The 27261-nt window shown below is 37.8% G+C and overlaps 1 protein-coding gene across 1 annotated transcript in view; it reads left to right on the forward strand.

Annotated features, from left to right (window-relative positions):
- MAN1A2 (mannosidase alpha class 1A member 2) overlaps positions 1-27261 on the forward strand; it is a 131996-nt gene that overhangs the window by 48309 nt on the left and 56426 nt on the right. The window contains exons 4-5 of the mRNA XM_032679406.1: positions 12920-13038; positions 15434-15514. Of these exons, the coding sequence (XP_032535297.1) occupies positions 12920-13038; positions 15434-15514 (200 nt within the window). The remainder of the gene's footprint in view (positions 1-12919; positions 13039-15433; positions 15515-27261) is intronic.

A 27261-nucleotide genomic window follows, 5' to 3' on the forward strand; every position in this document is an offset into this window, starting at 1 on the left:
TTCTGAAATTTGTGGTGTGTTTTTTTGTTGTTTTGGTATTGTTTTTTGTTTTGTTTTGATAACTTTACTGTCTAAAAATAAAGTGAAGATGTGCATTTTTTTCAAGCAATAAGTATATGGCAAAGTATTTATACAAGTCTGGCAAAACTGAAAAATTCCCATATTACTAGCAGTGTATTTCTAAACCTGGCATTTGGATGTATTCTGTCTAGAGATGAAGACAATCTGATAATGTATATATCCATAAACAGTTATATGTCTAGATTGTTTTGAAGGGTGTAAAAAGATCTTAGGAATGATATCAAGTTTTAGTTGTAGGCTCTTACATACAGATATGTCCATTCTTATGCATAAAGATTTAATAAAATCATTATTTTGTATTTTGTCACACTAGAACTGTCTCATGTATCAATAATGCTTTCATGCCTCTCCTGTTCTCTCACCTTGCATGATACCCAAACAGTCAATTTAATCTGCGATGTCTTCCAGCTCTGTCTTGGGACCTTGTCTTCTAGGGGGGGAAGAGAAAATAGTGAATGAAGTCACGGTGTGGTTGCATTTGTGTTACATGATAGAGCCTCAAGGCTGCAATGCAGTGCCTTATCTCTTCCTTAAAGTTGACCAAATGAAGCCATTCTCTTTTTTGTGAGGGATTTTTGTCTGGCACGTTCAATGTCATTAATGAGCAACATGTATTCAAGGGAGCAACTTAAGGATTCAGTCGGGGCAGCTAGTGTGGTGAATATTTTTTAACTTGCCGGCTCCTACTTGGTTTCTACCACCTCACTGAGTGTGTCCTGTTGCCTGGCTTGTGCACAGCCCGTCTCAGCCTTTTGCTGCCCGTGCCACTGGTAAACCCTTGTGACACGGGAGAAAGTTGCTGAGCCAGCTGCCAACTGCCCACTGCCGCAGTGTAGGAAGCTCTTGCTGCAGATCTTTGTGTTGCTAAGCAATGGAGATCTGACAGTGCATTTCTCTGCTGTGCCAGAGAGCGGGAGCAGCGATACTCCCAAGCCCCGTTCAGAAAATGCATTTGTCAGACCACAAGGACACGGGGGCTGTAGCAAGAAGGAGCTGAGTCAGGCACAGGAGTCTGTTTTTCCAATACCTTTGACAAGTACAGTATAGCTTGGGAGAGGAGTGTGATTTCTTTGAGTTTGTGGTCCTAAAAATGAGAGGTGGAATATTTCTTGTAAGCACTACAAGAAAATGTTGTAACACACTTATTTTTTTTTTTAATTTACCCTTGGAAATATTCATTAGTTTATTAGACGTTTTGGTTATCTGTCTTTGTAACAGTTACTGGACTACCTGAGTTGCTCTGACCCTATCATTTGCTGTCACCTGATTAGTTGTAATTTACTTCTGAAGTTCACTTAATTGAATGTTGTGGGTATCTGGTTTCATGGGCCTTCTGTATTTTCTGTTTGTTTTTTTTTTTTTTAAGCTGACAAAATACCTGCAAAAATTTATAAACAGTATGGAGACAAACACTTTTACTGGGAAGAAATTAGATGATATACCCTAAAGTAAAGGCTGATGGATGACCTTCTGAAAATATGGCTGAAAACTTCTTGTGTCTTCTCACTGTAAAATCCTAATAAAGACGGGAAACACAGCTTCTGCTCAGCATCCTTTTTCTGTGCGTGAGTTCAACCTCTGAATCCATGAGGAGGATAAATGAGCACAAAAAAAAGGAATATGAGGTCTATAGTCAACAAAAATGTTGTTGACTATACGTTATCTTGATGAAAAAAACCAACTTAGTGAGCAGTAGTTCTTATCTTTTAACTGTACCTGCACAAGTAATCTACCCATCATTGCCTTTTTCTGTGGCAGATGAAAGAGGAAAGAAAATCCATTCATGCTAACTAGTAAAGAGAGGTAATTTCATGATGCAAATTTCAGACTAATCTCTGTATATCAGCTTCTATTCAATTTTAAAGTAAATGGATCTGGCCTTAGGACAGGCCCATGTACCTGTGTCCTCTGCAAACTTAGTAATGACTACAGCGAGACAGTGTTGAATATTATATGTACATTGAATGTGTATTTTTTTGGCCAGTAACACAAATTTTGGAAAGATAAAATTTTGAGAATGGGCATAACTATTCGAGTTGCTGGCTTTTTTTGTAATTATAACAGTGTTCTGATATCGCAGGAAAAGTTTGTTCAGGTTGGATGAAAGATCAAAGATGATCATCACTCATCCTTCAAAAATTGTTAACAGCAAGTATCGAGGGAAAAAAATGTGAGAGCAGGAAAAACTTATAGTAAGTGAGCTTGTGTCTGAGTACTCTATAGCCTTACAGAAGTTTGTGCAGTGTTAGTGCTTCTGTGATCAGAGGCAGCAAGTTTTATTTAATAACTTTTAGTTTATTTTTCTTTGATTTTGTGCATACTACTTCGGAGTCTGGGCAAACTTAAGAGCACTCAACATATCCCCTTATGAGTGGTTCCATAGTTTGATTTGATATTGTGTGGGAAACTTTTTACTTTTGAAGTCTGCTCACTGTCCTAGGTGACTGGTTTTGGTCTCTTATTCATCTTTTCCTCACCATTCTTGAGTTTGTAGAACTGCTTATGCCCTCAGTTGTGTGCCTGTTTTGTATGGAGAGTCTTAGCCTGTTAACATATCAGGTATGAAAAAATGTATGTATGAGAAATGACTTATCTCCTTTCCTTTTATCTTTTCAAGTTCTTTTTTTTGTTTGTTTTTAAGAGGAAGACCGAATCTTTGTTTTATTTTCTGTTGTGTTCACTGTTCCTTTCCTAGTAATTGTATTTTGTATCTTTTAGGCTCCTTATGGAGTCTAGAAAAATACTACAGGGTATCTTTTCTGCAGTGGCATTCCTTTTCAAAATCCTAATCCACTGTATCCAATTATATTTATTTATAAATATTTATAAATATTTTCAAATTATTTAATAAATAATCATTTGCCCAAGCATTCATCTCTACAGGATTCCACTGGTGGTTTCACCTCACAGTGATAATTGGTTGTTTATACTTATCCCATTTCCTTTCTTTATAACAGTTACTCACCTGCATGAGATTTTTTTCTTATCCTGTGGTAGGTTAGTTTTCTTAAAAGCTTTAGTTAAGAGATGTTCTCACATTCCTTCTGTGTATGCTCTCTTTCCGTATACAAGTTCACTTCTTAAAGAGACCTCAACATTTGTCTGAAGATAAGACTTCCCTTTACAATATTTCAGACTCTTCCTCAGTTCATATAATTTAAAAGCTGTCTTCTGATTGATGCTGCTAATTGGGCAAATAGTGGTGTGTTAACACTATTTTGCTTCACTGCAATACGCTTGTTCAGAATATAGTTGTTCTCTAAAACTTGTAAATGTGTGCAGGCAGGATGCAATCTGTCTGTGTGTTCCCTCAGCTGTTTTACAATACTGGTGCCATAGATAAAAACAACTGCTTAGCTAAGAATCTTTTTTGAATGTCATTGATAGTTCATCAAATTGTCACAAGTATGCCCGTGCATATCAGGAAAATTCACCATGAGCAGCTGTTTCTGTTCTTTTTAATAATACAGTATTCCCACTGAATTCTTCTCACCCAGTTTGTATTAACTCATGTACAACACATTTAGGTCAGTTGTTCTCAGTGGCTTTTTTTAATGTGTTTTTGGACCAATGATGTTTAATCCTATGACATTATTCAAAGGATAGAAAATTCTGCTTTAACAGCAAAAAAAAAAAGAGATGCACAAAAAAAAGTTGGAATTAGATAAACACTCATCATTTCTATAACCTGTGTTGTAGAATAGTGAGGTAAACATCTGCATGAAATGGTAATGAAGAAATTAAGTCATACTAGAGTTCAGGGCTAAGATTCAGATTGAGAATTTTGATTCTTTCTAATCACATCCTTTCCTGCTATTCTCCTATAAACCAGATGGTTTGCTCTGAGGAAAAAAAAATTATTTCCCATTGGAAATCTTTGGACTTAACATTTGTTTTGGTTTGGGAATTATTTAGGTTGTGGGAATTCTGTTCATGAATTTAAACTTGTTTCCTATCATTCAGAATTAGGAACAGAGCGTGAAATTAAAGCTATGCAGTCTGTTTTGGACTGTGTTAAAATATTAAGTAAACAGGCATGACAGCTAAGTAAGAATTAGCATACTGAACTCTAAAACTATATATACTGAGGACAACCAAATGGGCACATGTACGAAGAGGGAGGCAGATGCGAGAACGCTTTGTTGTGGTCTGAAGCTGGCAGATGTACAAGGCAGCTGTAATTCAGAAACAGTTCAACCACATGAGAGTAGCACTGTGCTTGTGCCTAATACACTGATACTGTTCACTCAAGTTTTGCACCATTCTGGTAAAGTTTTATGGCTACCACACTGAAATCAGCTCCTCTTCAGCTGTTCCAAAGAAAATTTAGAGTGTGGTTTGGACCACAATGTGTGGAAGTGGCCCAAGCTTCTATCTAAAGATAGAAAAGCTTTTGTGGCATGATGACTCTTAGGTGTTTTGTTTTGTTTTGGGTTTTGTCTGGTTTAGTTTTATGGTTTTTGGTTTGGTTGGTTTGTTTGTGTTTTGCAGGGTTTTTGGTATTGTTGGTTTTGGTTTTTTTTTTTTTTTTTGGCGTGTGTGATGCTTTTCCTACTACCTAACTGACAAAGTAGCTTAGCTCACAATTATCTGTAAGAGGAGGTTGTATCTTGTCTGGGAAGATGAGTACTTAGCTTGTTTCGTACATCAGGTCACACAACTGTACTCGAGTCCAGATAACATCTTGTTCTCTTATTTATTGTCAAATATTAGTCTTGCTTTGCTTCCTGCTGAGTTTAACTGGCTGCTGCCAGTGTTTAGGTTCTGCATACTTCTGTGCCATCGTTCACAGGTACTTTTCCTTTCAGTCTTCCACTTCCTGCTTTCTCAAAATGGACTTGATTCAGATCTGTATTTCTGGTTAGTTTTGATGGACTGCTTCATATGCGTAGCAGATTGTCATCACCATTTACTTCTTGCACGTTATTCTTGCTTCCCTTCTGATACACTTCTGTCCCATTTAATGCCATCTCCTCTCTCTCCTTCCTTTCCTACTCTGAACTTCATCCTAATCTTTCTCTTCTGATATTGTGGCTTTTCAGTTATCACGAGGTCTTAAACTTCCACTAACTCAGATCATAGTTTCTGCAGTAATCTTCATTATGGTCTGCACACAGTCCTTCTTCTGTCTACAGTAATTCAGTTTTGTGTTTGTGCTAAAAAATAAAATAACCAAAAAATATGGAGACAAATGGATAGAAATGTAGAAAATTGAAATGGCCTGATATTAATCATAAGCTCTTTTCGGATTAGTTTTGAGGACATTTAGTCTTTGTACTAAAGAAACTGCATTCAAGTCTTGCTTGCATGACTTTTGAATTAATTTGAAGGGCCATAGAAGATTTAGCTAGAGAGCAAAGTAAAGCAATCAAGTGAGGAGCAGAGAAGAGGAATGTTTACTGTAGTATAGATCCTTAGACACTAAGTTTTAAAATTTGGGTCTTAAGAACATAGCTATTTGAGAAGCAGTTTGCTGATTAATCACATCTAGCTACGGTCCAGTTTTTAATATATTCAAAGACTAGCATACACTTCAGTGCTTCACTCCCATTACTTCCTCAGTTATGAAATTAAGGAAAGCATTACAATTGATTATTTAATGTTATTTATATGCTAAAGTACATTATTGTGTGGTACAAAACATTAAGACCTCCTTTTCATGTTGTCTATTATCAGCAATTTAACAGAACTAAGCAATCAACATGCTTAGTTTCTTGTTCTGCTTTTTTAATTAGTCTAAAATGTTAAAGGCAATTGGTTTCTTCATGGATACTTAAAGGCTTATTCATTGTATTTTATGACTGAGCTGAAATCATATATTGCAGTTTTGCATTAAATGTATGGTTTCATTGACTAATTTTGAGGCACTTGTTTTCTCAGTGAAATTAAACTCTCTTGTTCAAAAGTTTAATTAATTTTCTTAAATGTTATCTTGTTCTTCCTGAGTCGTTAAGATATTTTGCAAGTGGTATGCTTCAGTAGTGGCAACTTTATTGCCAGAACCTCATTAGAGATACAGAGAACTGTTGATAATTGTTTGCATTTAATTTTTATGTTACATATTTTCCTACCATGGCTGTAATTGTCTGTCACATCAAGAAGTCCCATTGCTGCAGTCTGAAAGCTTGAATTATTTGAATCTTTTTTAGGAGATATTAGTATAATTTCCCTAGATCAATAAAGTCTTGCCCAGTCTGCATTTTTCAAAGCAAACTGGTAGACAGGAATATCAATAACAAGAATATTTGTTTTCTTTAAGATTGTAACAACTCTGTATTTAATATCAGGCTAAGTTTATCAAGGAAACATTTTCACTCTGTTACTAGGGATTAAAACACCTACCTATGTTAAAAATAAACTTTCCGGTTAGAAGTGTGACAGAGTTATATACTTCTCCTTGGGAAGGCTTTACATCTCCTCTTTTGTTTCTGGAATCACTGTGGTGAAATTGGGAGGATCTGCTCTACAGTCGTGCACACCCAGTGGTTGGGTTGCTCTGTTGGTAGTGCTGGATCACTCTGAAGCTGAGGTCACCTGTCTTAGTGGAAATTTATCTTAGGAATGAAGTTAAATTATCCCTTGAGACTTTGGTCGTCTTACATTCCTTTTGCAAATCGAACCTCCCTCCACCCTCAAATAAATACACCAGTAATCAAATGCATTCTGCACCAGTAGGGGTAGGTTCTGTTTCTAGGGCCCTGGAAAAAAACAAGAACTGGATATGAGTGGCTGAGACCAGTAGTATTTGTGGCAGATGAGGTCTGTTTGTATCTTACGGTTCTATTGGTCACTCTGATCATCCTGTTAGCCATACTGTTTTGAGTGAAAACCATTTCCTTACATGTAGATCTCCAGTCTTTACACATAACTAACTATGGATTTCGGCTTTCTCATGCTTAGAAAGAGAAGTTGGCTTTCTAAAATATAAAATAACTTATTTCCAGAGCGGGGATGTTTTATGACAGAGATACTTGCTGTTTGTATGATGTAGAGGCAGTTGTCTTCAATAACAGCCCAAGTGCTTTTACTCTATCTAACTGCTTGTTCTTCCCCAAGCAATCTTGCCAGTTCCCTTAGCTTTCTTCAAAACATAGCTGCTGGTGGTGTCCACAGGCTGTCCTTGTAAACAGGAATAATAGTCTTTATTAGATTTCTGTGTGATTTTGTCACTGGTGTAGGAAATACTAAAACCCTACCTTGATTGTAAATGAACTGGTGAGCATCCTGCTTTTGGATCTGTCATCTGCAATCTTTTCTGAGTAATAATAAAATACTTCCTTCTCAGTCAACAGCATAAGGTAGAAGAGTACAAATGGTTACATGCACCTATTAGGGCTATTTATATGACTTGGCTTGGAAGCAGAGTGGCCTCACAGTAATTTTCCGCTTAGGCTGGTTTCCTTGACTTTGTAGCAGCAGTCTGCATTTTGGTAATGAGAGATCCATTTGAATAGGCTGGATTTCCTTCAGGTTTGTTACTCCTCAGGCTGGTCTCTGGGTAAATACCAAGTGTGTTGTAAGACATTAACTCGCTTGGGACACGAAAGTGTTAGAGCACGGGCAGCAGAGAAAGGGTAAGAAGGAAAATTCTGTCCCCAGCCCCTTGCCTACCCCCAGCTTATTCACCGTGGGGACACAGAGCAGGGGGAAAAAAGAGAAAGCCTTGTTGCTGCGCAAGCACTGCTTAGCAATAGCCAAAATTTTGGTGTGTTATCAATACTGGTTTAGTCACATATCCAAACCATAGCACTGTACAGGCTGCTGTGAAGAAAATTAGCTCAGTCCCCTGCAGGCTCAGTACACCTCCACCCTCAATTTGGGCTAATGAAAGCCCCCATGGAAGTGTTTTTCTGGAGAAGTAATGAGATTTGTGTGTGGTGTATACATGTTGAAATAAGGAGTAGGTATGGGTGATGTGTCAAATAACGTTTCTGTGAAGCACCTATTTGATGACAACGTTTCAACTCAAAGTGCATGACTTCAGTTTGCTGATGCAGAGTTTTAATTTGTCATCTTGTTCCTTATTTAACTTGTCTGTGGCTCATATCTTCAGTCTTCTCTGTTCATAATTCGTCTATGCTTATTCGCATATTTTCTCTAGTACCTCACTGCTCATAGTCTCTTCTGCTTCCACATAATAAATACACAAAGCAATTCTGTAGCTGATATCAGACTTTCTAAATCTCTACACTTGTGGTATAATGAAAATGGGCTATTTGTTTTCTTCATATTCCTTTTGTGACAGAACTCATGACAATGATCTGTCTCCCTTGTACTTTCATAGTCTCTTGTGAGACTTTCAAATGGTACAAATAAACCAGTTCTTCATCTAGTGCTTTGGCATACTGAAAGAATTCTAGATAGGAAGATAGTTTTTCTTTTAGAGGCTTGATATTTTACACTTAGTCATACGATTTGCTAGATATTTCAAACTGTAGATTTATGTGCTGTCAAGTGAAGGAATTATTTGGCTTATCTGAAGAAACAGAATTCTACCTAAATACAAATCTCAATTACTGTTTTGCAGTCCTTTGGAATAATACTGTTGCTTAATGAGAGTGTGCATGATTTTCTTAGTAGTTCAGCTATTTCATGGTAAATTCTTTCCATTAGCTTGTGATGGATGTTCTGTTTTATTTTGAAGAATAAGCATTGCATTCATTAGACAAACTTCATTAAATTTGGAGCTCAATCAACTAGAACTATAATTATATAGAGAGGAGACTTCCTAATCTGACAGTTGTAAAACTGAGCCTTTTTGGAATCAGTTATTATCTTATGCAACATGACTAGTCGAGCCTTTTTATTGAACGGAGGCAGACCCTGGGAGGAGTGCCTTCAGTTAGGAGGAGTGTTATTTTCCATTGTAGTTTAATTGTTTTATAACCTTTTGCACCACAGTAAGACATCTGCTCTCTCTGTATCTGGAGCAATAATAGATCAGATTGGTTGAAGTGGTAGCAAGCAGTGTATGCTCCTCTAAACTGTTAATCTTGTTGTTTAGGGTTACTTTATGGTTACTTTATGGCTCTTCAAATGACCACCTTCTACAGTTTAAGTCCAAGAAGGTTATACTCTTGTCGTTTACAGCAAAATTTATGGATCTTTGTGTGGTTATGAAATAAAAAAACTCCCACCATCCTTTATTATGAATGGAAAGTGATTTCTCTTTGTGACTTCAGAAGATGGTTTCTGTCAACATCAGGAGGGAGGAGTACAGTTGCCTATCCGTTGCAATCTGCTTTGCCTATGGCACCACGAATGACACTAATTCAGGTCAATGATCTTTGAACACTTGCTGTTTCTTCCTGCTTATATTTCAGCTAATGCCTTGCTGCATTGGTATTACTGCTAATGGTATTGCAATGGATTTCAAGATGAAGACAGCTATGACAACATCACTACCTGTTTTGGTTAGGTTGTAGACCTGAGCAGATAGAGAAGAATTCAGTGGAAGCTCTTATTTAGGAACAAATTAAGAATGACGTCCTTTCCACATAGTCCTTGAAGAAAGCTTAGAGCAATTAATTTTACTCTTTAACCAAACTCATAAATGGTTTTAAGTTGTACTTCTACCAGAGTAGAGTTGTACTTCTACCAGTGTGTTACATGTGTATTGTCCTCAGTGTTGCCTTTAAGTCCAGGGCTGCCTTCTATTCTTGTCAGCACAAGACTTCTGGGTGTGAGTGCCTCATTTTGGACTCTTCCACCTCAGTGCCCAGGAGGAGAGAATAAGCTGTTTTTGTGCTGCCTGATTGACACTAAAGGAAGAAGACTGGGTAGACAATCTGTTGCAAAATATTGACTTGTCATCTCTTGACCTTTTGAAAACGTGTTCAACCAAAAGAGTTTGAAAAAACAAAGATTGTTCTTCTGAGTCTTCCTCAAGTAAGAAATACTCATGCAGAAAAAAGAACAATAACCCAAATTTGGTTGAAAAACCCTACTTATAAGAAAGAAGAAAAACTAATAATTTATGATAGGTTGGGATATAAATACTATCCTTAAGAGATGGTGTAAAAAAACAATTGAGCTCTCACACGGAGTCTAGAAACTATAACAGTACTGATCTCCATCTCAGAAACAGGTACTGCTCAGGGAAGAGGCAAAGTGTGAGTAGAAGGGGCTTTGCTCAGTAATGTTTTGTTTGATGTTTGTGCTTCTAGGAAATATAAACATAAAAATATGAGAGAAAGGAGTGTAAAGAGAGGAGGAGGGAGAGCTTCAACAGACTGTTGGAGTATGGCCTGGACAAAAGTTTAGAGTACAATGCTATGCCTTTAATTGACTCTTAGGGGCAAAAAACTCTGAGCAAGTCTGTTTTACTGTTTTGGGCTGCATTTGTTTCTGCAGCTGTAAACAGCATGAAACAGGTTGTCAGGCAATCCCTTTTGGGGACTACTGGTTTAGGTGTGATCTCTGTATGTGGGGTTGAGGGCTCACTTTTAACACAGTGATGATGGAAGCAAATTTCTCGTCTGTATTTGGTGAAGTCATATTGTTCAGTCATTATGAGATGCATTAGGGAAACTGTGGACACTTTTGGTCAGTTCTGGAGAGAGGTCTGTTCTGCTCTTTCTGAATGCATCTGTTTCATTCGTAAGATGGCAAAAGGAGTCATGTGCTCTTGCATTTCCATGGCCCTTTTTTCATGGTTCTGTGCAGAGAACTCCCTGAAAAAGGTGGTTAAATTTTGTGAATATATTTTCTTAAGGACTGGCGAGTAGGTATTCTTGTGCCCAACATACTGCTGTCTCACACTGTGTTCACTGGAATGTATTTCTGAGATCTAGAAGATTGTGGGGGATTGTTACTGTGGTGGTTGAAATTTTTTGGGGGAGGCTCGGGTGTGGGATGGCAGACAATGACACACCAGTCCATTCCCATGCAATATGCTCTCCTTATCCCATGCCAGTTGAATAATATGAGAGCTTACTGATGTGATTACCACTGTGTTTAACTTACAAGGTTTTTATTTTTTGAAACTATTAGAAGAGGAACTTTCAGGATTTCCCAAGGGTATGTATCCCTATTTGTTCAGACACTTTGTGTATTTGAAAGTTTTATCAACGTGGTTTAAATAAAGGAACAGAAATTACTTTGAATGTGTCCTGGAATCAGCATAACACATTCCAGTTTCATGTCAAAAGATACTTTGTCAGCTGGTACTGAAGGTAGTCCTTATATCCTGGTTTGATTTGCATATTTTTGAAGTGATATATTAGATAACTGTCACATTATGCTTATGAGGAGGTGTGAAGTTAAGTGCAGTGCTGTAGCTCTGCTCAAAGCAACCTCCACTTCAGGACAAGCAATGGAATTTGGCATTTGGCTGAAGGCATTAAACTTTACAGTACTTACGCACCACGGTGAATTCATATCCTCAGAGCTATAGGTGTGGATGGTGGCCAGTTTGTCAGAGAATGTCTTTTAATTAATCTTGCAAAAGGTGGTGTGTCACGTTCTGTACTTGAATATTCTTAAAAATATCACTAACTATAGGCTATCCATATCTAATTGAAATTAATTAAAAATGATGCATGACTGTTTCTTAAGAAATTAGTTGATGAGATACTGTTGTGTTTAATTTTTATTATTTGGGGAAAGAAGTCCCTGAAGGTGGAGTTAAGCTTGCATATGTGTCTATCATTTAGGTTTGTGAAAGAAATAGGATGGGGTTGTTGGTTTCATTCAGTTATTGTTACGCTTGAGGGGAAAAAAATAACTCTAACCATGTGAAAGTCAGAAATGGAGTAGAAAATACCATGCAGGAACAATGCTCTTTAGAGATTCCATTACGGGTGAAAAGCACATTAAAAAAAACCTAAAATAGGCTTAGCTTGTTAGGACACTACTGTCATTAAATTGCTAATCATAGTAATTGTACTGGTTTATGGATTACTGGTATGAACAGTGAAATTTGGCTATTTTCTTAGTGCATAGGACATTTTATACACTCTATGAAAACAAATAAAACCGATGGTAATTTTTGCTTTCCTCTAGAAACAACGATCTCTGCCTGCTGAGGGCAACAGCTTAGGTAGGGGTGGCCCAAGGAGACCAGTGCTAACATGGGCAATGACTCACTACCTCATCATCCTGTCTCCCTTGTACAAGCCGATGAGTCACTCATCAATCAGCTCTAAATGGCTGCTGTTTCAAGTGAATGGCGTTTTAGGGTAAAGCACCATTGATTTTTATTTGTCTTTCAATGCTCCACTTGAAATGGTGACAGTTGAGAAAACCATTAGCAGCTCATGTTGTGGAACCCCGGAGAAACTGAGGTGAACGTCTTGGGACTGTGGCTTTCTCAGTGAATCCAAGCCAGCCGGTCCCTGCTCATCAGTCCATGCTTATCAATGATAAGGTAGCTTCCATAATTGCAAACTTTGAACATTTCAGAAATAAATGTTGGGAAATGCAAGACGTTACTTCAAGTACGGATTGTTTTATCTTGCATATGATTTTTTTTCCCTAATGCTTCTGTCCTAGAATTCCTAGTAGCTTTTTGAAGCGGAATGTCTTTCTGTCCCTTTTTTTGTGTCGAACTACAGTTGCTCAAGTTCAGGTTAGGAAAGCAGATGAGAAGGGCTATTTTTCTATCTTTAGTCTTCTTTTCTCCCCAGAAGCCAAACTGTTCCAGAGTGGTGCGTTGAAAGAGAAATGGGAATCTTCTTATGTACCTGATAATTCCTTGCTCGTTTTGATTATACTTTGTGCTGACATCTTTGTAGTAACTTTGCTTTGCTACTGCTTCTGTTATTTTGTCACGTTTGTGATGTTTAAGAAAAGTAATGAAATAATCACTTGTAATATAAGTTCTTCTTTTTACATGTAGGAAACTCGCAAATGGGTGCTACCATAGTAGATGCATTGGATACTCTTTATATCATGGGGCTTCATGATGAATTCAGAGAAGGTCAAGAATGGATTGACAAAAATCTTGATTTCAGTGTGGTGAGTAAAGCTTGCCCTAATATTTCTCTAGTCCTTTTTAGTGTCCCCCTTGGGGGAGACAGAAGAGGTCTTTCAGCTGAAACTTAAAAAACATATGAATCAAAGTGTCGTATCTAAGCTTTAACTGAGTTCTCTGTGTATCTAACTTTATTTTGGGAAAAAAATATACCTCAACCCTTTTGCACTTACAGCTGTAAGTAAAGTAATGTCTATATATTGTGTTTTCAAAGTGCAAATTATAATTGGATAGTGGAAGAAAGTGTTCTGTGAGAACCAACAGGGCCTCAGAAATGAAAGCAGAAAGGTGAAGTTTTGCTAGCTGATAGTAGTTGCAAATAACCGAGCTATGAAAGACAAATTTCCTCCAAGCCAGTGTGTAAATTACTTAAGAATACAATCTCTTCTTCTTCTTCAATGTCCTTAAGCATTTTAACACGAAAAATGGCACCTGAGTTGTTGAGTTTTCCTTTTCTATCACAAGAATTTCGCAGTCGGTCATACAGCATCTGACATTCTTCATGTATGCAGAGTTTGGAAACATTACATGGAAGAAATGGCTCTATTTTAGTCTTATTGATTAGTGTTCTTATTACTAATTTTGGGACTGTCACAGACTCTGTGATGGAATTTTTATTTCAGTCCTTGGATTTGCCCTATGGTTCCAAAAATAATTTTTCATTCAATTAATGCACATAATTAAATGTAGATATACACTCAGAGTTCAGCAAATGCTTACTGTTGTTTTTATATCTTATCCTATTTTTCAGAAATTATTTGTTTCAGATTTTTCCTTTTCTTTCATACATCAACTGTCTGGCAAATGTTAAAGAAATTTTACTTTGCTTTTTCAGTTAGTGCCAGATAATTATTCAGTCTTAAACTGAAGATCTTAAATATATCAGAGACAGTGTAGACATAATGATACCATTATGAGGGTGAACTAAATTACTTGCATAACTTTTTTCTGATCTAAGGCAATTTCAATATAAATTTGCTGAATTAATCTAGGATTTGGATTGAAGAAATTTACATGACCCACTAGGGTCCAATTACATCTTCCTATGTATGAGAAACTATCTCTGAAGGTTAATGAGTTGTCCTGTGTATACACTAGACTTGAGAAATTTCCTTATATGGTTTGAAGTTTATAAATACGTAAATTTGTTCCTCTTGGATTCTTTTACTTGGAAATGGAAATATTTTATTTCACTTTACACTGTACCGTTGCATGTGTGATTCATGACTTTAATAGCTATTAAGTGGAATCATATGCTGCATTGGTGTTATTTTTCTTGTAGCACTTGTATATGAAAAAAGAACAACCTATACTAAAAACCCATATTTGGGAGTATTTCAAACTTTAGGCTTTTAATCATCAGTGCTATTTGAGGAAATCTTTAAAGTACTCATATAATCTTTCTGAAATAAGTAGTACATGCAAAATGCATTGAGTTTGGACACAAGCAAAGTGCATGATATGACTGGAGGTGCCCTGGAAATAGCATGAAAGGAAAGACATACCTATGGATATATTTCATCTGTGTGTGAATTGGTGAGTCAGCTTGTACAGTGTACATTCTAGTGACTTTTCTGGATAAAAGCAAAAGTCTGCCCCATCTCAAAATCTCTTAATAAAACTGCATTTCAGTGTCTAATGGGTTGAAGAGAAGTTTATAGGGGAGACAGATGGAGTGTATGCGGGCAAATGAGTGAATGAGGCACAGAGGGAGTCAGAAAGATATTAAAACTACCTGGTTCCTCTTAATTTTTCTGTCATTAAATGTGCCAGAAGATACTGTTGAATTTAGCCTGAGGATATTAATGTGGAGGAAGGCAATAAAATGGTTTGTTCTCTTGAGTTTCTCGGTGGTCTTGCAGTATTTCTTGTCATAACATTAAATAGATAAAAGCTATTCCTAGACAGAAACTGTTAAAATGGAGCTCTGAATTTTAAATTGCTCATTAGTAATTCAGGTTAAGAAAGTGCATTATGAGAATTCTGTAATTATTATTCTGCTTTATCCTGTAAATCTAGAAGATTTGGTGTTATGCTTAAACATAAGAGAAAAGATGCTGAATTATGGAAATGTATGGTCCTTACCTTCTTTCCCACCATCCCCAAATTACTGTAATTGCGCTTTGTGGTGATAGTATGAGTAGAGGGCAGGAGAAAAACTAAGTTGATTTAAAAAAAAAAATCACTTGAAGCTGTAATTAGAATTATCATTTGATGTAATGAAGATGTGCACAAGAATTTCAGTATGGATCTAGAAACTGAAACAGTACAGACCCTTGCATGTAGGTTGGTTTAGGATATCTACTTGCCTCTGCCTTGATTTTTTTTCTTCCTTTGAATAAGAAATTGGTTGTTATTTATTCTTTCTTTCTGTTCTAGAATTCTGAAGTGTCTGTATTTGAGGTCAATATTCGCTTCATTGGCGGTCTTCTAGCAGCATACTACCTTTCAGGACAAGAGGTAAGGAGACTGGAAGATGTCTGTGAAATTCAAGGTATTCTGTGAAGACCTTTCTAGAATTTTGATTTCTCAGCAGTTTGCAAACTAATTACAGGAGTCAGTTGTCCAAAATAACCAAATTCTTAGAGTATGAATCTTTAAAGCTTGCTTCTTTGCAGGTCTGGCACCATTTAGGACCCTTTGTTAGAGCTTTGTAACGTTTCTTTTATCAAGATGTTTTCAGAAGATATCTGCTCAAATAAGCATCAGCTTGAAATGTCAAGTGAAATGTCAACCTTCTCATGCCAACAATAACTTGTTTTGATGTTCTATAACTTCATGAAGGGAGAAAGAATAGGTTTGTCGCTTGTCCTGCAAGGCTGTAGGTTTGCTTCATCAAAGCACAAATCTTCTTACCACTTTCTCAGTGACAGACTGATAAATAGCAGGCCAATTTTGTCCTATTTTTGAAACTTCTATTAAAAAAGATCAAAGACTGCTGAGCATGCATGCAAGGACATGCTTATATTGAAAAAATGCTTTTACCTAAAGACTTGCAACTCTGGGCTTCTTTGGTCCCACAGTCACATTGCTGTGACCTCTTACTTCACATTCTTTGACAAGGCTGGAGCCTGACCCAAACTACAGATTAAGTTATAGCTCTTCTCATGTCTTAGCAGCTACCTGTCTTTAATCTGTTGCCTGTCTGATTTCTTTGATTTTGTCCTTTATTTTTCATGGCCCTTCTGTAGCCCACTGCCAGACTTATATCATGGCTTAAGGTTCAATACAATTTCAGATGTTCATAAGTATCTTTCTCCTTTGTTTGGGGAAGCACTGCATACATATCATCAAGTTCTCAGGGATATTAAACCCACACCCCTAAAAATAACCAAGAGAAAATCCATAATTAGTTGACTCTTTAGGTCTTTGGAATCATCCTGGGATCTGTGAATTTTCTCTTGTATGAGTGTCTTCTCCTTTGGAAGAAGAGCTCGATGGCAAAGCAAAAATCCAGTGTACACCATGAGAGAAATGGGTAGTTCATTTTTCATCAAGTGCTACTGCTTCACCTTCTTCAAACTGGAGCATGCTCCTTGGAGGTATCTACTGTGAATATGAAAAACCTCAGAGAAAAAGCAAAGATCACACATCTGTAGCTGGATTGTTTGTGTAGATCGATATTCCATCTATGCACAAGCCCCTTAACAAGAACTGTTTTGCCCCAATATGCAGATGGGTACTGCCAAAACACGTGCTTTACCTGCAATTGTAGAGCTGAGTATTCCTTCTTTTAGTTGGTTCTAACTGCTTGTTAGAGTCAGATCAAGCTCCTCTGCTTAAAGAGCTTTCATTTCTTCTTAGAAAGCATCTACCCTCTGTCTTTCCTAAATGTTCGCCATTGGTTTGTCTTTTGTTTTTAAGAAGATTTCTATGGCATTGTTCTCTCCAGCAGTCTTCAAATGCTTCATGACTTGTGGTACAAGATTATTCCTGTCAAATGCCCCTATGAATCATCTTTATTTTTCTAAGGAACAGTGCTAAAAAAAGTGTTCAGACTGCATTTCTTTCAAAATAGTGTGGCAGCTAGGATTGCTTTGGGTATCTGAGAGACTACATCATTTGCCAAGTTGGATGGTGTTTCTCTGCAATTTGTCATTGTGAATATGACAAGCAAGGGAATCTGAGGCTTTTCAGCAACTGAGCCCTGGAGAGACACCTGTGTCTGGGAACTCCTCGGAGTTGGAAACAGGTTTGTTTTGAGATGTGATTTCCAGTCTGGTCTTTTCTCTCTTGTTCCCAAGAAGGGAAGGTATTCCTTAACTCAGGATTGTGGCATGCCTGATTTCTTTTTTTACTGCATTCAGACACATGAGGAGACACTTTTTAGCCACTGCTAAGACAGACAAGCCTGTTATCAACTGTTCAGATGTTTTGCCAGGTCAGGGTTGTGGACATGCACATGGACTTATTCCTCTAAGGGAATCTCTATCTAGTGATAGACTTCATTCATCAAGCTATCATTTACTTGCTCATATTCACTTACCAGACCTTCTTGGTATTTCAATCCCCATCTCCCTTCCTCCAAGCCTCTACTTCTGCAAGACTGTTGCTAGAATGTTTTTGCGCTGTTTTCCATACTCTTCCGTGTCTTGTTTGAGGTATTTAAAGTAAGGTCCAATACAGGCTGCTTTGAATTAATTCTGGTTTTTTCCTTTTAATATATAAATATATATCAACAACAGGAGTTACTGCTCTTTGGTGATAGTTATAAAAGCTATTCTTATTTAATGTTACTATAATTACTTAGTCTTATTAAAGATGCTGTAGGGACAACCATAAAAGAAAGTGTCCAAGACTCAGCATCAACTGTGGAACTTTAATCACTTTTAAATGGCCACATCTGGAGAATTTGATAGTCATCATGGTTTATCTATATGGTTTCGCCATTTGTAGGGGGAGGGCTCGATAGGATTTCATCTGATTGAATCATCATGGTGGATATTGACCATAGTTTTCTAGTACAGCAGACTATTAACTTAGATAAAACTGTGCTTGTTAGCGCTTTTATTGAAAACATATGAATTTTTAAAAATTATGTAGCATGTCCGTTGGCATGGTTCTGTGGTCTTGATGCTATATTTGCATTTTAACTGTCATGTTACTGGTATTACATAGAGAAGGGTCAACTGTGATCATGTTTTTAATAATGCTGGTTACAGTTGATGGTAAAAATTTAAGCCTTTCATATTAAGATTGTAACTATTGCTGTACTTTCTTTTATCAGTGGGAGTTCCCTCTTACTCACTGCAATGAATGGGGAAAAAATAACCAAAAATAAAGCTGCTGTTTTTAGCCACTGACACAGGTTGGCTGAAAATGCTGTAGGCGTGTCCTGTCCCGTGTTGAATCACAGGCCTTTCCCTGTGAAACATGACATCTGTAAATCTTTTAACAGCTCAAACTTTTCCCTGTGGGAATTCATGCTGGACTTCTGTGAAGGATGAGCATGTAAAACTAAAGCTTGAGAAGAATGCATTTTCATGCAAATGTCTTGGTTGTCTGGCCTTGCTGTACCATTCTGTTAATGTAGGAAGACAAAATTGTTTCTATGATTTGGGAAAAAGCAACATCTTTCTCCATTTTTCCATGTCAGAATGACTTTTGAATAAAAGAAAATAAGATATGCCTGTGAACCTTGACCCAGTGGACAATTTGCCCACGTGTCTGTTTCAGTCTTTTCTGGTTGAAACAACACTGATATTTATCTGGTGACAGGGGTTGTAGGTCTGCAGTCTGGGGGGGCCTTATTTAAATCCTCTGCACAATACGTTTTTCCTGGCTGATCATGGACAGGCCATCTGGTGTCTGGCTAGGTGTACGTTATTAGATCTAAAAGTGTGCCTGCTTTGCCTCAGCTCCCATGTAGGAATGAGGTCTCGATCTGTCATTGCTTTTGAGATTCTCTTAGCCTGTGGCTTTTCTCCAAAGTACTTTATTGAAATATATAATGAATATATGCCTAAAATAGTGGAATACAGAATCATAGAACGATTTGGGTTGAAATGGACCATTAAAGATCATCTAGTCCAAACCCCTGGCCATGGGCAGGGGCACCTTTCAATAGACCAGGTTGTCAGAGCTCTGTCTGACCTGGCCTTGAACACCTCCAGGGATGGGGGATCCCACAGCTTCTCAGAGCAACCTGTGGGTAGCCTTATTATCCTCATTGTAGCAAATATTTTCCTTATAGGGCTTTGAGCAGCCTGATCTGGTGGAGGGTGTCTCTGCCCGTGGCAGGGGTTTGGAATCTGGTGATCTTAAAGGTCACTTCCAGCCTAAACAATTCTGTGATTATATCCAGTCTAAACCTACCATCTTTTGAGTTTTAGAACTGTTGACTCTTCTCCTGTCACTACAAGCCATAGTAGAAAGACCTCTTCATCTCTTTTGAAAACCAGGCCCCTTTTAGGTACTGGAAGGCTCTTTTAAGGTCTCCCCAGAGCCTTTTCTTCCCTAGGCTAAGCAATCCCAACTCTCTCAGCCTGTCTTCACAGGAGAGGTGCTGCAGCCCTCTGATCACTTTTGTGACCCTGCTTTGGACCCGTACCACCAGGTCCACATTCTTTCCTGTCTTGGGACCCCAGAGCTGCAAACACTACTAGGATCCTCAGTATGAGTGGGGCATACTGTATACTGGATTTTTTTGGAAATTATATTATCAAACCAAAGAAAGAAAAAGAGACGTAATAAAAAGCAGAAGAAATAAGCATGATCTCTCCCAGGAGTGGTGTATGACATAAAATCATAGAATTGTCTAGGTTAGAAAAGACCTTGAAGATTAGAGTTCAGCCTATCCAGGCAGGCTCTTTTGTATTTCTCTGTATGCCAGAGTTTCCTTCCCAGTTTTCCCTGAGCAACCGATGCAAAGTGTTTACTTCACTCATTGCTATCTTTATTAAGCTGTATGTTAATAGTCATAATCTCTAAGTACCAAAGTCTCTAAATAAGAAGTGCAAAATTCATTGTGCCCATACTCAGTAAGGAGGTACTACTAAAATATTTTTTGAGGTACACAGTTTAGGAGACTCGCTTAGTAGAAAGTGGCTGGGAGCCATACTGTGAGAACTAGGCACTCCTATTTTCCACTCTAGGTTATGATAGAATGTATAAAATCTTTATTTTAAATTTTGATCAAACAGGATTGTAGTTAAAGTGTGTGAACTACAAGTCTTCCACCTTCTGAGTTCAGAGGCACCATGATGCTTCCTCTTTTTCATCTGTCAAATGGAGTTAACAGTCCAAAATGACATACTGGTGGTAAAATATTACTTCTTATCTAAATTGAGCCAGGCTGTTTCTCAGTAATCCCTGCAACAATCCTTTAATTTCTTTAAGAACTAGATATGGTCTTCATTATGCTTGGGGGAGGGGTGGGGGATACAGCACTATGATACACTTGATATTATAACAGAAATAAGTAGAAATTAAATGTTCTCTATGCCTAGTTTGGAGTAAATGTTGACTGTGGCAGTTTAGTATGAAAATCAGCCTTACATTAATTAAAAAAACAAGCAGACAAAAGAGCACAACAAAATTCCCAAACAAAACTAAAAAGCAATCCTTTTTTTTTTTTTTTTCTGGCTGCATTAAGATATTTGTTTTCTTGATGCCAAGCAAGGCATTACTTAGCATTTTACCAAGAACAGTAGATTTCTTTGTTTATTCCAAGTTATTCTCTAGACTGACTGTATGAGACTGTTGTGTTCTTTATGATTTTCTTTACTAGTCTTGGATAATATCTTGGTATCACTCTATTGTATGTAATAGCATCAGGATAGAAATGCTTAGTGAAAGAGTATCATGTATACTCAGAGATTAGAACAAGATAAAACCACTTGCATTTCACAAAAAAAAAGGGTGCTGTTGCAAGGATGCTATTGCAAAAGGATGCTCTTATTGTTAGATTGGAGCTGTCTATTCATATGGTCTTTTAAAGTCTTTTTTCAGGGAGTTTGCCTGGAAATCAGCCATATTGTATAACTGGTTTCTCAGGATGTGGCTCTGGAATTCTTTGATCTCCTATGGTGTCTGTCTAGTTTTGTGGCTGAAGATTTTATTCAAAATCAGTCATGTTTGGTGCTTGCTTTTTCTCTGGCTAACAAGAGGTTTTTGCTTCACCATGTACATTGGTATTGGTAAATTCTTTCTTTTTCAACACAAATTATCGAGTTGATCTTTATTTTGTATATGACTGATTATAAATTATTCCACTTCTTTCAGTCGCAGATCTGTGGATCTGGTTATTTTTGGGCATCAGGGTAGCTGATACTGATTGCTGAGGGAGAATGGGAGCACTACTTTGTAAAATCACTGCCTGACCTAAACACTCTCAACTCCTGCTGCAAAAAACAACAACCAGGCAAACAGTAAGAATGAATGGCATGAAGTAGAAAAGAATTGGCTGATCTTTCTGTGTTAATGCTGAAACAACAAAGCTTGCCAACAGACTGCAGTGATAGGCTGCAGGAGAAGTTACAAAATAGATCCATGATGAGAGTGTCTGAACGTAGAATTTGTGAGAGTAGGCTACCACAAGACTGGGAATTGCAGTGTCCTCAAGGCCTAAGACAGTAAAAGGTCTGCCATAACCTGAGGTAGGGTAATGCACTGGAATCTTCAGCAGAAATTGGATTGTCTTGTGGTGTGCTGCATGAAATGGTCCAAGAGTTATAACTTCTGTTATGCTGTCCCCACACCTGGGTAGTGAAGGAGCAAGCAGGACAAGGAAGACTTCGTAGATGACAATGCCAGCAGAAAGCAGCTGCAGTTTTTCATATTGGCTGTGTGAACTTTGAGTTCATAAAGGCAGATGGAGTTTCCTAGGGCATCTTGCAGGATCCATTGTTCCTCATTTTTGAAACCCATCCAAAAGACAGCAGTGAAGATGCTGAACCCTGCAAGGAGCAGTATCTTCACTTCCAAGTCTTTGTGAACACACTATAAATGAACTTTCTGCTCTCCAAATGGGAGTTTGTTCAAGGAGGGAGGGAATGACAGCTGCAGAGCCCAAATGTTGCATACGTGCCGAATCATCCTGTAATTAAACACAGTGAACGATCGTAGGAGCAATAAAGCTTAAATAAGATAAAGAGTACCAGAGTTGAGTGCTCTGTGTTCAAAATCTGATTTTTTATAATTGTGTTTGGTGAACTGCTGTCGCTTCTCCTCTATGGCTCCTGCCCAATAGCCTCCAGCATTGACTATACCCACTGCTGGAATGAACGTGATACTCTTGTTACATGCCAAATGTCTGTCCAACTTCTCGAATAATAAATAGATAAAGTCCAGGTTTTTTAGCAAATCTACAGAAATAATCATCTTTTCACAGTGGTCCCAATCCTAGACAATCCTAGACAAGCAAAAAAAAGCCCATCCACTGGTCGTTGCGGAGTTATCAGCATCTCCCCAGCTGTAGAAGGAGTCTTCTACCTTCTGTATACCAAGTCTGCCCTTTACCCCATGGCTACGGCCCCACTTGTGTCTGTGACATCATGTGGCTCACTGTGGTGGCAAGCCCTCAATGCCATGGACTCCTTCTGAGGCTTGGTGGCACCTGGGGTGCCACTAAGTTGGTAAACTCCTTCTAATAGCAGTTTCAGCTTAGGTTAAGAATTTTGGTGTTTCCCTTGTGTGTTCCCAGTGTACTTTATTTTCTGCTCTCTCATGATTGTGTGCGTTAGGAGTTGAGCAAAATCCTGTTTATACTGAGAGCAGGAAATAAAATCCTCTAACACTGAGAGAAAGTACCTGGAGCAAACATACCCAGGCATTTGCTACAGCTGTGTCTTCAGGTTGGAGAAAGCAGAACACAAAATGCATGTCATCATCAGAAGACCGAGGAGCTGTAGTTAACTGAGCCTAAGAGAGTCAGAGGAACATGGTGTTACATGGATTTATTTTGATTCACTGCAGACCTTGTTTCAGGCACCTAAATTTTATTCAAATTACAATGTAACTTTTAAATGTGTGGCTTTTCCCTGACTTTCTGGGCATTAAAGAAGAAATAACACAAAAACATGTAAATAGAGCCCTAGTCTATACAGAAAGACAAAATTCTTCTCTGCTTATTTCAGTGGGTGAGCATATTTTTTTTGCTGACCATTAAGAAGTCATTGCTTGTTTTATGTGCTTGCTCTGTGGGTTTTTTTTAATTGTATCACAGGCTCTAGAATGCAACTTCTGAGATGGTTGTTTTGAGGGCTTCCCCCAAAGAGGTGTGTATGCTGACTGTAGTACTGTGCTACCAGTATTCCTCTGTTCCAGATCTGAGATGGTCAGTAGGTCACAGAGTGCTTGGGAAGTAGTGCTCTGTCCTGCAAATGCATGAAATGCAACCCCAGCCAGAGGGGAGATCACAGGGGAAGAGCTAGTTAATCATGACTCATACCTCCTGTGCAGGAGACTTGGCAGGTGTGTGTGTGTGTGGGACACCTGTGTTTATAAGTACCCAGGATGAACCTTCTGTTCTTGATCTTTGCTGTAGGATTGTATTGGGCATGTGTCCCATAAATGTTCATTCATGAAAGTTTACAGTATTCTTGTGAGAGTGCATGTTATCATGCTAGTTTCAAACGTCAGTAATTACAAAGTGGATAGACTTAAGGATAAATATACTGGAGATAGTCACCGGATTTGGAGTGCTTCAGTGATCAGGAGTGTGACTTTACCTTTTCTCAGCAATTAGAACTCTGAGTGCCTATGGCCCTCACTTAGTAGTCCTTAAAGCTTCTGACAACTCAGCACATTTTTTGAAGCAAGATGAACCAGAAGAAGGAATGCCATAGCTAGCAGTGGTCTCTGAAAAGTTGGATTTAACTCTTTTAGCTGGCATCTTATAGGAAGTCTGTTACAAAACCAAACACTGAGCCCATGGCTTTTGGATTCCTCCCTACAGAAGTTTATCTGCAGCTGTTTACAGCAGGATTCAGGGTTTATTTCCACTTCTTGCATGTGTTCTGATTTGTAAAGAAAGCGAATGAGAATTGAGATAAGAACATAATTCCTACACACTCTGCCTAGAGTCCTTTGTTAGCAGTCAAATCCATAAGAGATTTGTAGGGTGTGCAGGAGTAACCCTATCTTGCCTTTAGAGTAACTAAGCATTGTCTGGTATAAACAGCATTTGTCTGAGGAGAGAGTGCACAAGTCACCTGTTGACTGCTTGCTTTTTTTTCATGAAGTGGAGCTTCACAAATCATTAAAACTTCTGGCATGACTGGTGGTGGCAAATAAAATATTCCTGTTAGCAATAATGCACGGAATGACAAAAGCCCAGAGATGGATAGAGGGTTGGTTGTTGTGCAGTGCACATTGCTGTGCCTGAGAAATGGCATCAAGTAAGGAAAACAAAGTGAATATTATTCTAATGGCTGTTGTGTGATAGCATCAGGAGGACAGTTAGACCACTATAACAAAGTGTTCTTGTCTGCCGATGATTTATTAGTACAATAAATAGGGTAGCTTATTGTTTTATCTTTGTTGAACAAACTTATTTATGATATTTGCAATATAAAAAAAAAAGATTAATGATTTACTTTGTCTACCTTTGCCAGCCTTAGATATAAAGCAGTTAGTTTACATGACTGTCTTTTTCATCTTTTTAAAAGCCATCAAAATGACATATCTTTCTGGGCAAAATAGTAATATAGTTCACATGGACAAATCCATCCTCAAATCTCATTTAAAGTAGAGCACGAGGGCTGTTAAGTACCTGATACTCTGTTAACAGGTAATCAGACTAATCCTTTCTAGGAATCTGACAGGCAGCATCTCTTCTATTCAGGAAAATTCGGTCAAATTATGTTATATATGCCAATGCACATCCTCAACAGCAGACTTAAATATATAAAATATAGGTCTTCAATAAACAAGACTATATTATGTGTCCTGGTTTCACAGAATGTACCTATGAAATTATCTAAATTAAAGCTTTAAGACATATCTAAATTAAGTTTTCAAAGGTTGAAAATCTCAGAAGAGTTACTAACAGTGCATATGTCCTGTCCAATGAAAATGAGATTTGAGCTTGTTGCCAGGAGATGAGCTGCTTATTCGTAAGTAGTTGTGACAGCTCACTGGTCTCTAACAGGACACAGCCTGAAAAATAACTCTTTTTTTTTCTTCCTTGACTTTTAAAGAGTTGTTTCATACTGGGCATTGCCACTGCTCACTGCAGTGCAGATTGTAATGCTTGTGCAGTTTCTGTTTGCCATGCTTGTAGTAAACATTTTCTTGACTGGCAAATGACACTTGGCCCAGTTTATTGCTGCATCTTGGTACTGCACAGCACCTGAAGCGGAGAAAAGGAGGGGAAGACTGACTTCATTGCAGATCTATTCCCTCTACTCTGTCTGATTGGAAGCAGGTTTTTCCTATTAGCATAACATATCTTAAACTGGTTTAAATAAAGGACAAACTGGTTTAGCAGTAGAAAATACAATAACTGCAGTGATAGCTACTTATGAAACTCACTCTTTGGTCTGGTCATGTTCCTGCAGAGGGCTATAAAAGCTAAGAAAACATAGATCATTGGTACAATGTCATGTATCTCCTGTTGACCAAGTCTCTTAGTTTTTGTGTCCTCCTTCACTGTGTCATACTGATGTCATACTGATGCTGATGGGCACCAGTGACAGCAAGCACAGTATCCTGCCTGTTATTTTGCCAAACATTCACTTACTGGCATTATTGTTGACACAGTAATACATTAACTGAGTTAATGTAAAACCCGCTGAGTTTTCCTGGGTACTTTCCTCCTATGTTAACATCTACACTGACCGTTTTCATGCTTGATCTGATCCAGAGAGGAAGTATTGTATTGTCTTTTGTCAACTGAAAACACAAGTTCTTCCAGTGGGATTTTTTTCACTTTAAAACAGAACAAAAAATAAGGCTGTGGACATGATGCTGCTCTTAAATAAGGCATCTTTGGCTGGTTTTGCCTTTTCAGACTTGCTCTCATTCAGTGCTCGCTATCATGCTTTTGTCTTAAAAAGGAGTTTGAATACTAAAAACTAAGAACAGATACGGTGAGAGAAAAATAAATGCCATGAATGCTACAATAACTGCTAAGCAAAACCACTAAAAACTAGCAAGAATGTTAACAAAAATCATGTTGCCTGTAATGATGTGTACACCTGTTGTATGATAAAGATGGTGAACTCTTTTAGTCTGTGAGGCATCAAGTGGATGCAGTAATATTGTGTTGCCATTTATGAATTGGGTAATCTGGGAACAAATCGTTAAAGAAATAACCAAGAAGCTCTCTAGCCTATTAACATTAATTTTTTTAATTCAAAATGTAAGATTGCAGATGAGTGCCTAAACCAAAAGAACGGAGCTATGTCCATGTTCAGAAAAGATCTTTTAAGGTGACCTAGGTAACTGTGAGCCGGAGAGACTGACTTCGCTCCTCTTCTCCATCTCTGAAAATCACTTAATGGAAAATAAGAAATCATCAGTACATTTGTGACTTGACAATGAAAGTCTTCTCTTAAGAATGTATAGCTGACTGTAGCTCGTGTTGAGATGGCAAATAAGTAGAAAACTCCAGAGAAACTTAGTCAAATGTTCAACTTGCTCTGTATAAATTAAATGCATTTTAATGTTACCAAAGGTGTAGGTGCAGGCTGCAAGTACAAGAAGGGTGAACAACCCATGCTGGACAGACCACCGTGGGGACAGAACAAGGGATTGTGTTTTGAGTAGCTGTGGCTTTCAATATACTTTTTTTTTTCTTTTTTTGTGGAACTCACAAAAAGCAAGCTGCTCAGCTTGAACTTCTGGTGTGAGATCCTGGGGCAAAGGACCCATGAGCATTTGGATTTATAAATAGGACCTTTGAATACAATGAGGAATTTTATTTCTGTTTAAGTCATTAATAAGGGCTGCTGTTGGTATGCTGCAAGATTCTTGGTAATCATGTTCTTAGAAGGATTTGTAAAACCAGCAGAAGCGATAGAAAAATTGTGAAAAATTAGAGGACTGATAGTTATGCCTCCTGCACATATGAATTGTCAGTATGTGGTACATGAGGCAGCCCAGATACATCTCTGGAAAGAATGTTTCTCTGAAGTACTACTTATTGATGTAACTATAAAGGTATATTGGTACTTATGCCTTATTTTATGCAGATGATCAGATTGTTGCTCTTGAACCTTTTTTATTTTTGTTTGTATGGCATAGAGGAAGAACATTTTTATCTT

Source organism: Chiroxiphia lanceolata, chromosome 2 (assembly GCF_009829145.1).
Source record: "Chiroxiphia lanceolata isolate bChiLan1 chromosome 2, bChiLan1.pri, whole genome shotgun sequence".
In the NCBI taxonomy this organism is placed as follows: domain Eukaryota; kingdom Metazoa; phylum Chordata; class Aves; order Passeriformes; family Pipridae; genus Chiroxiphia; species Chiroxiphia lanceolata.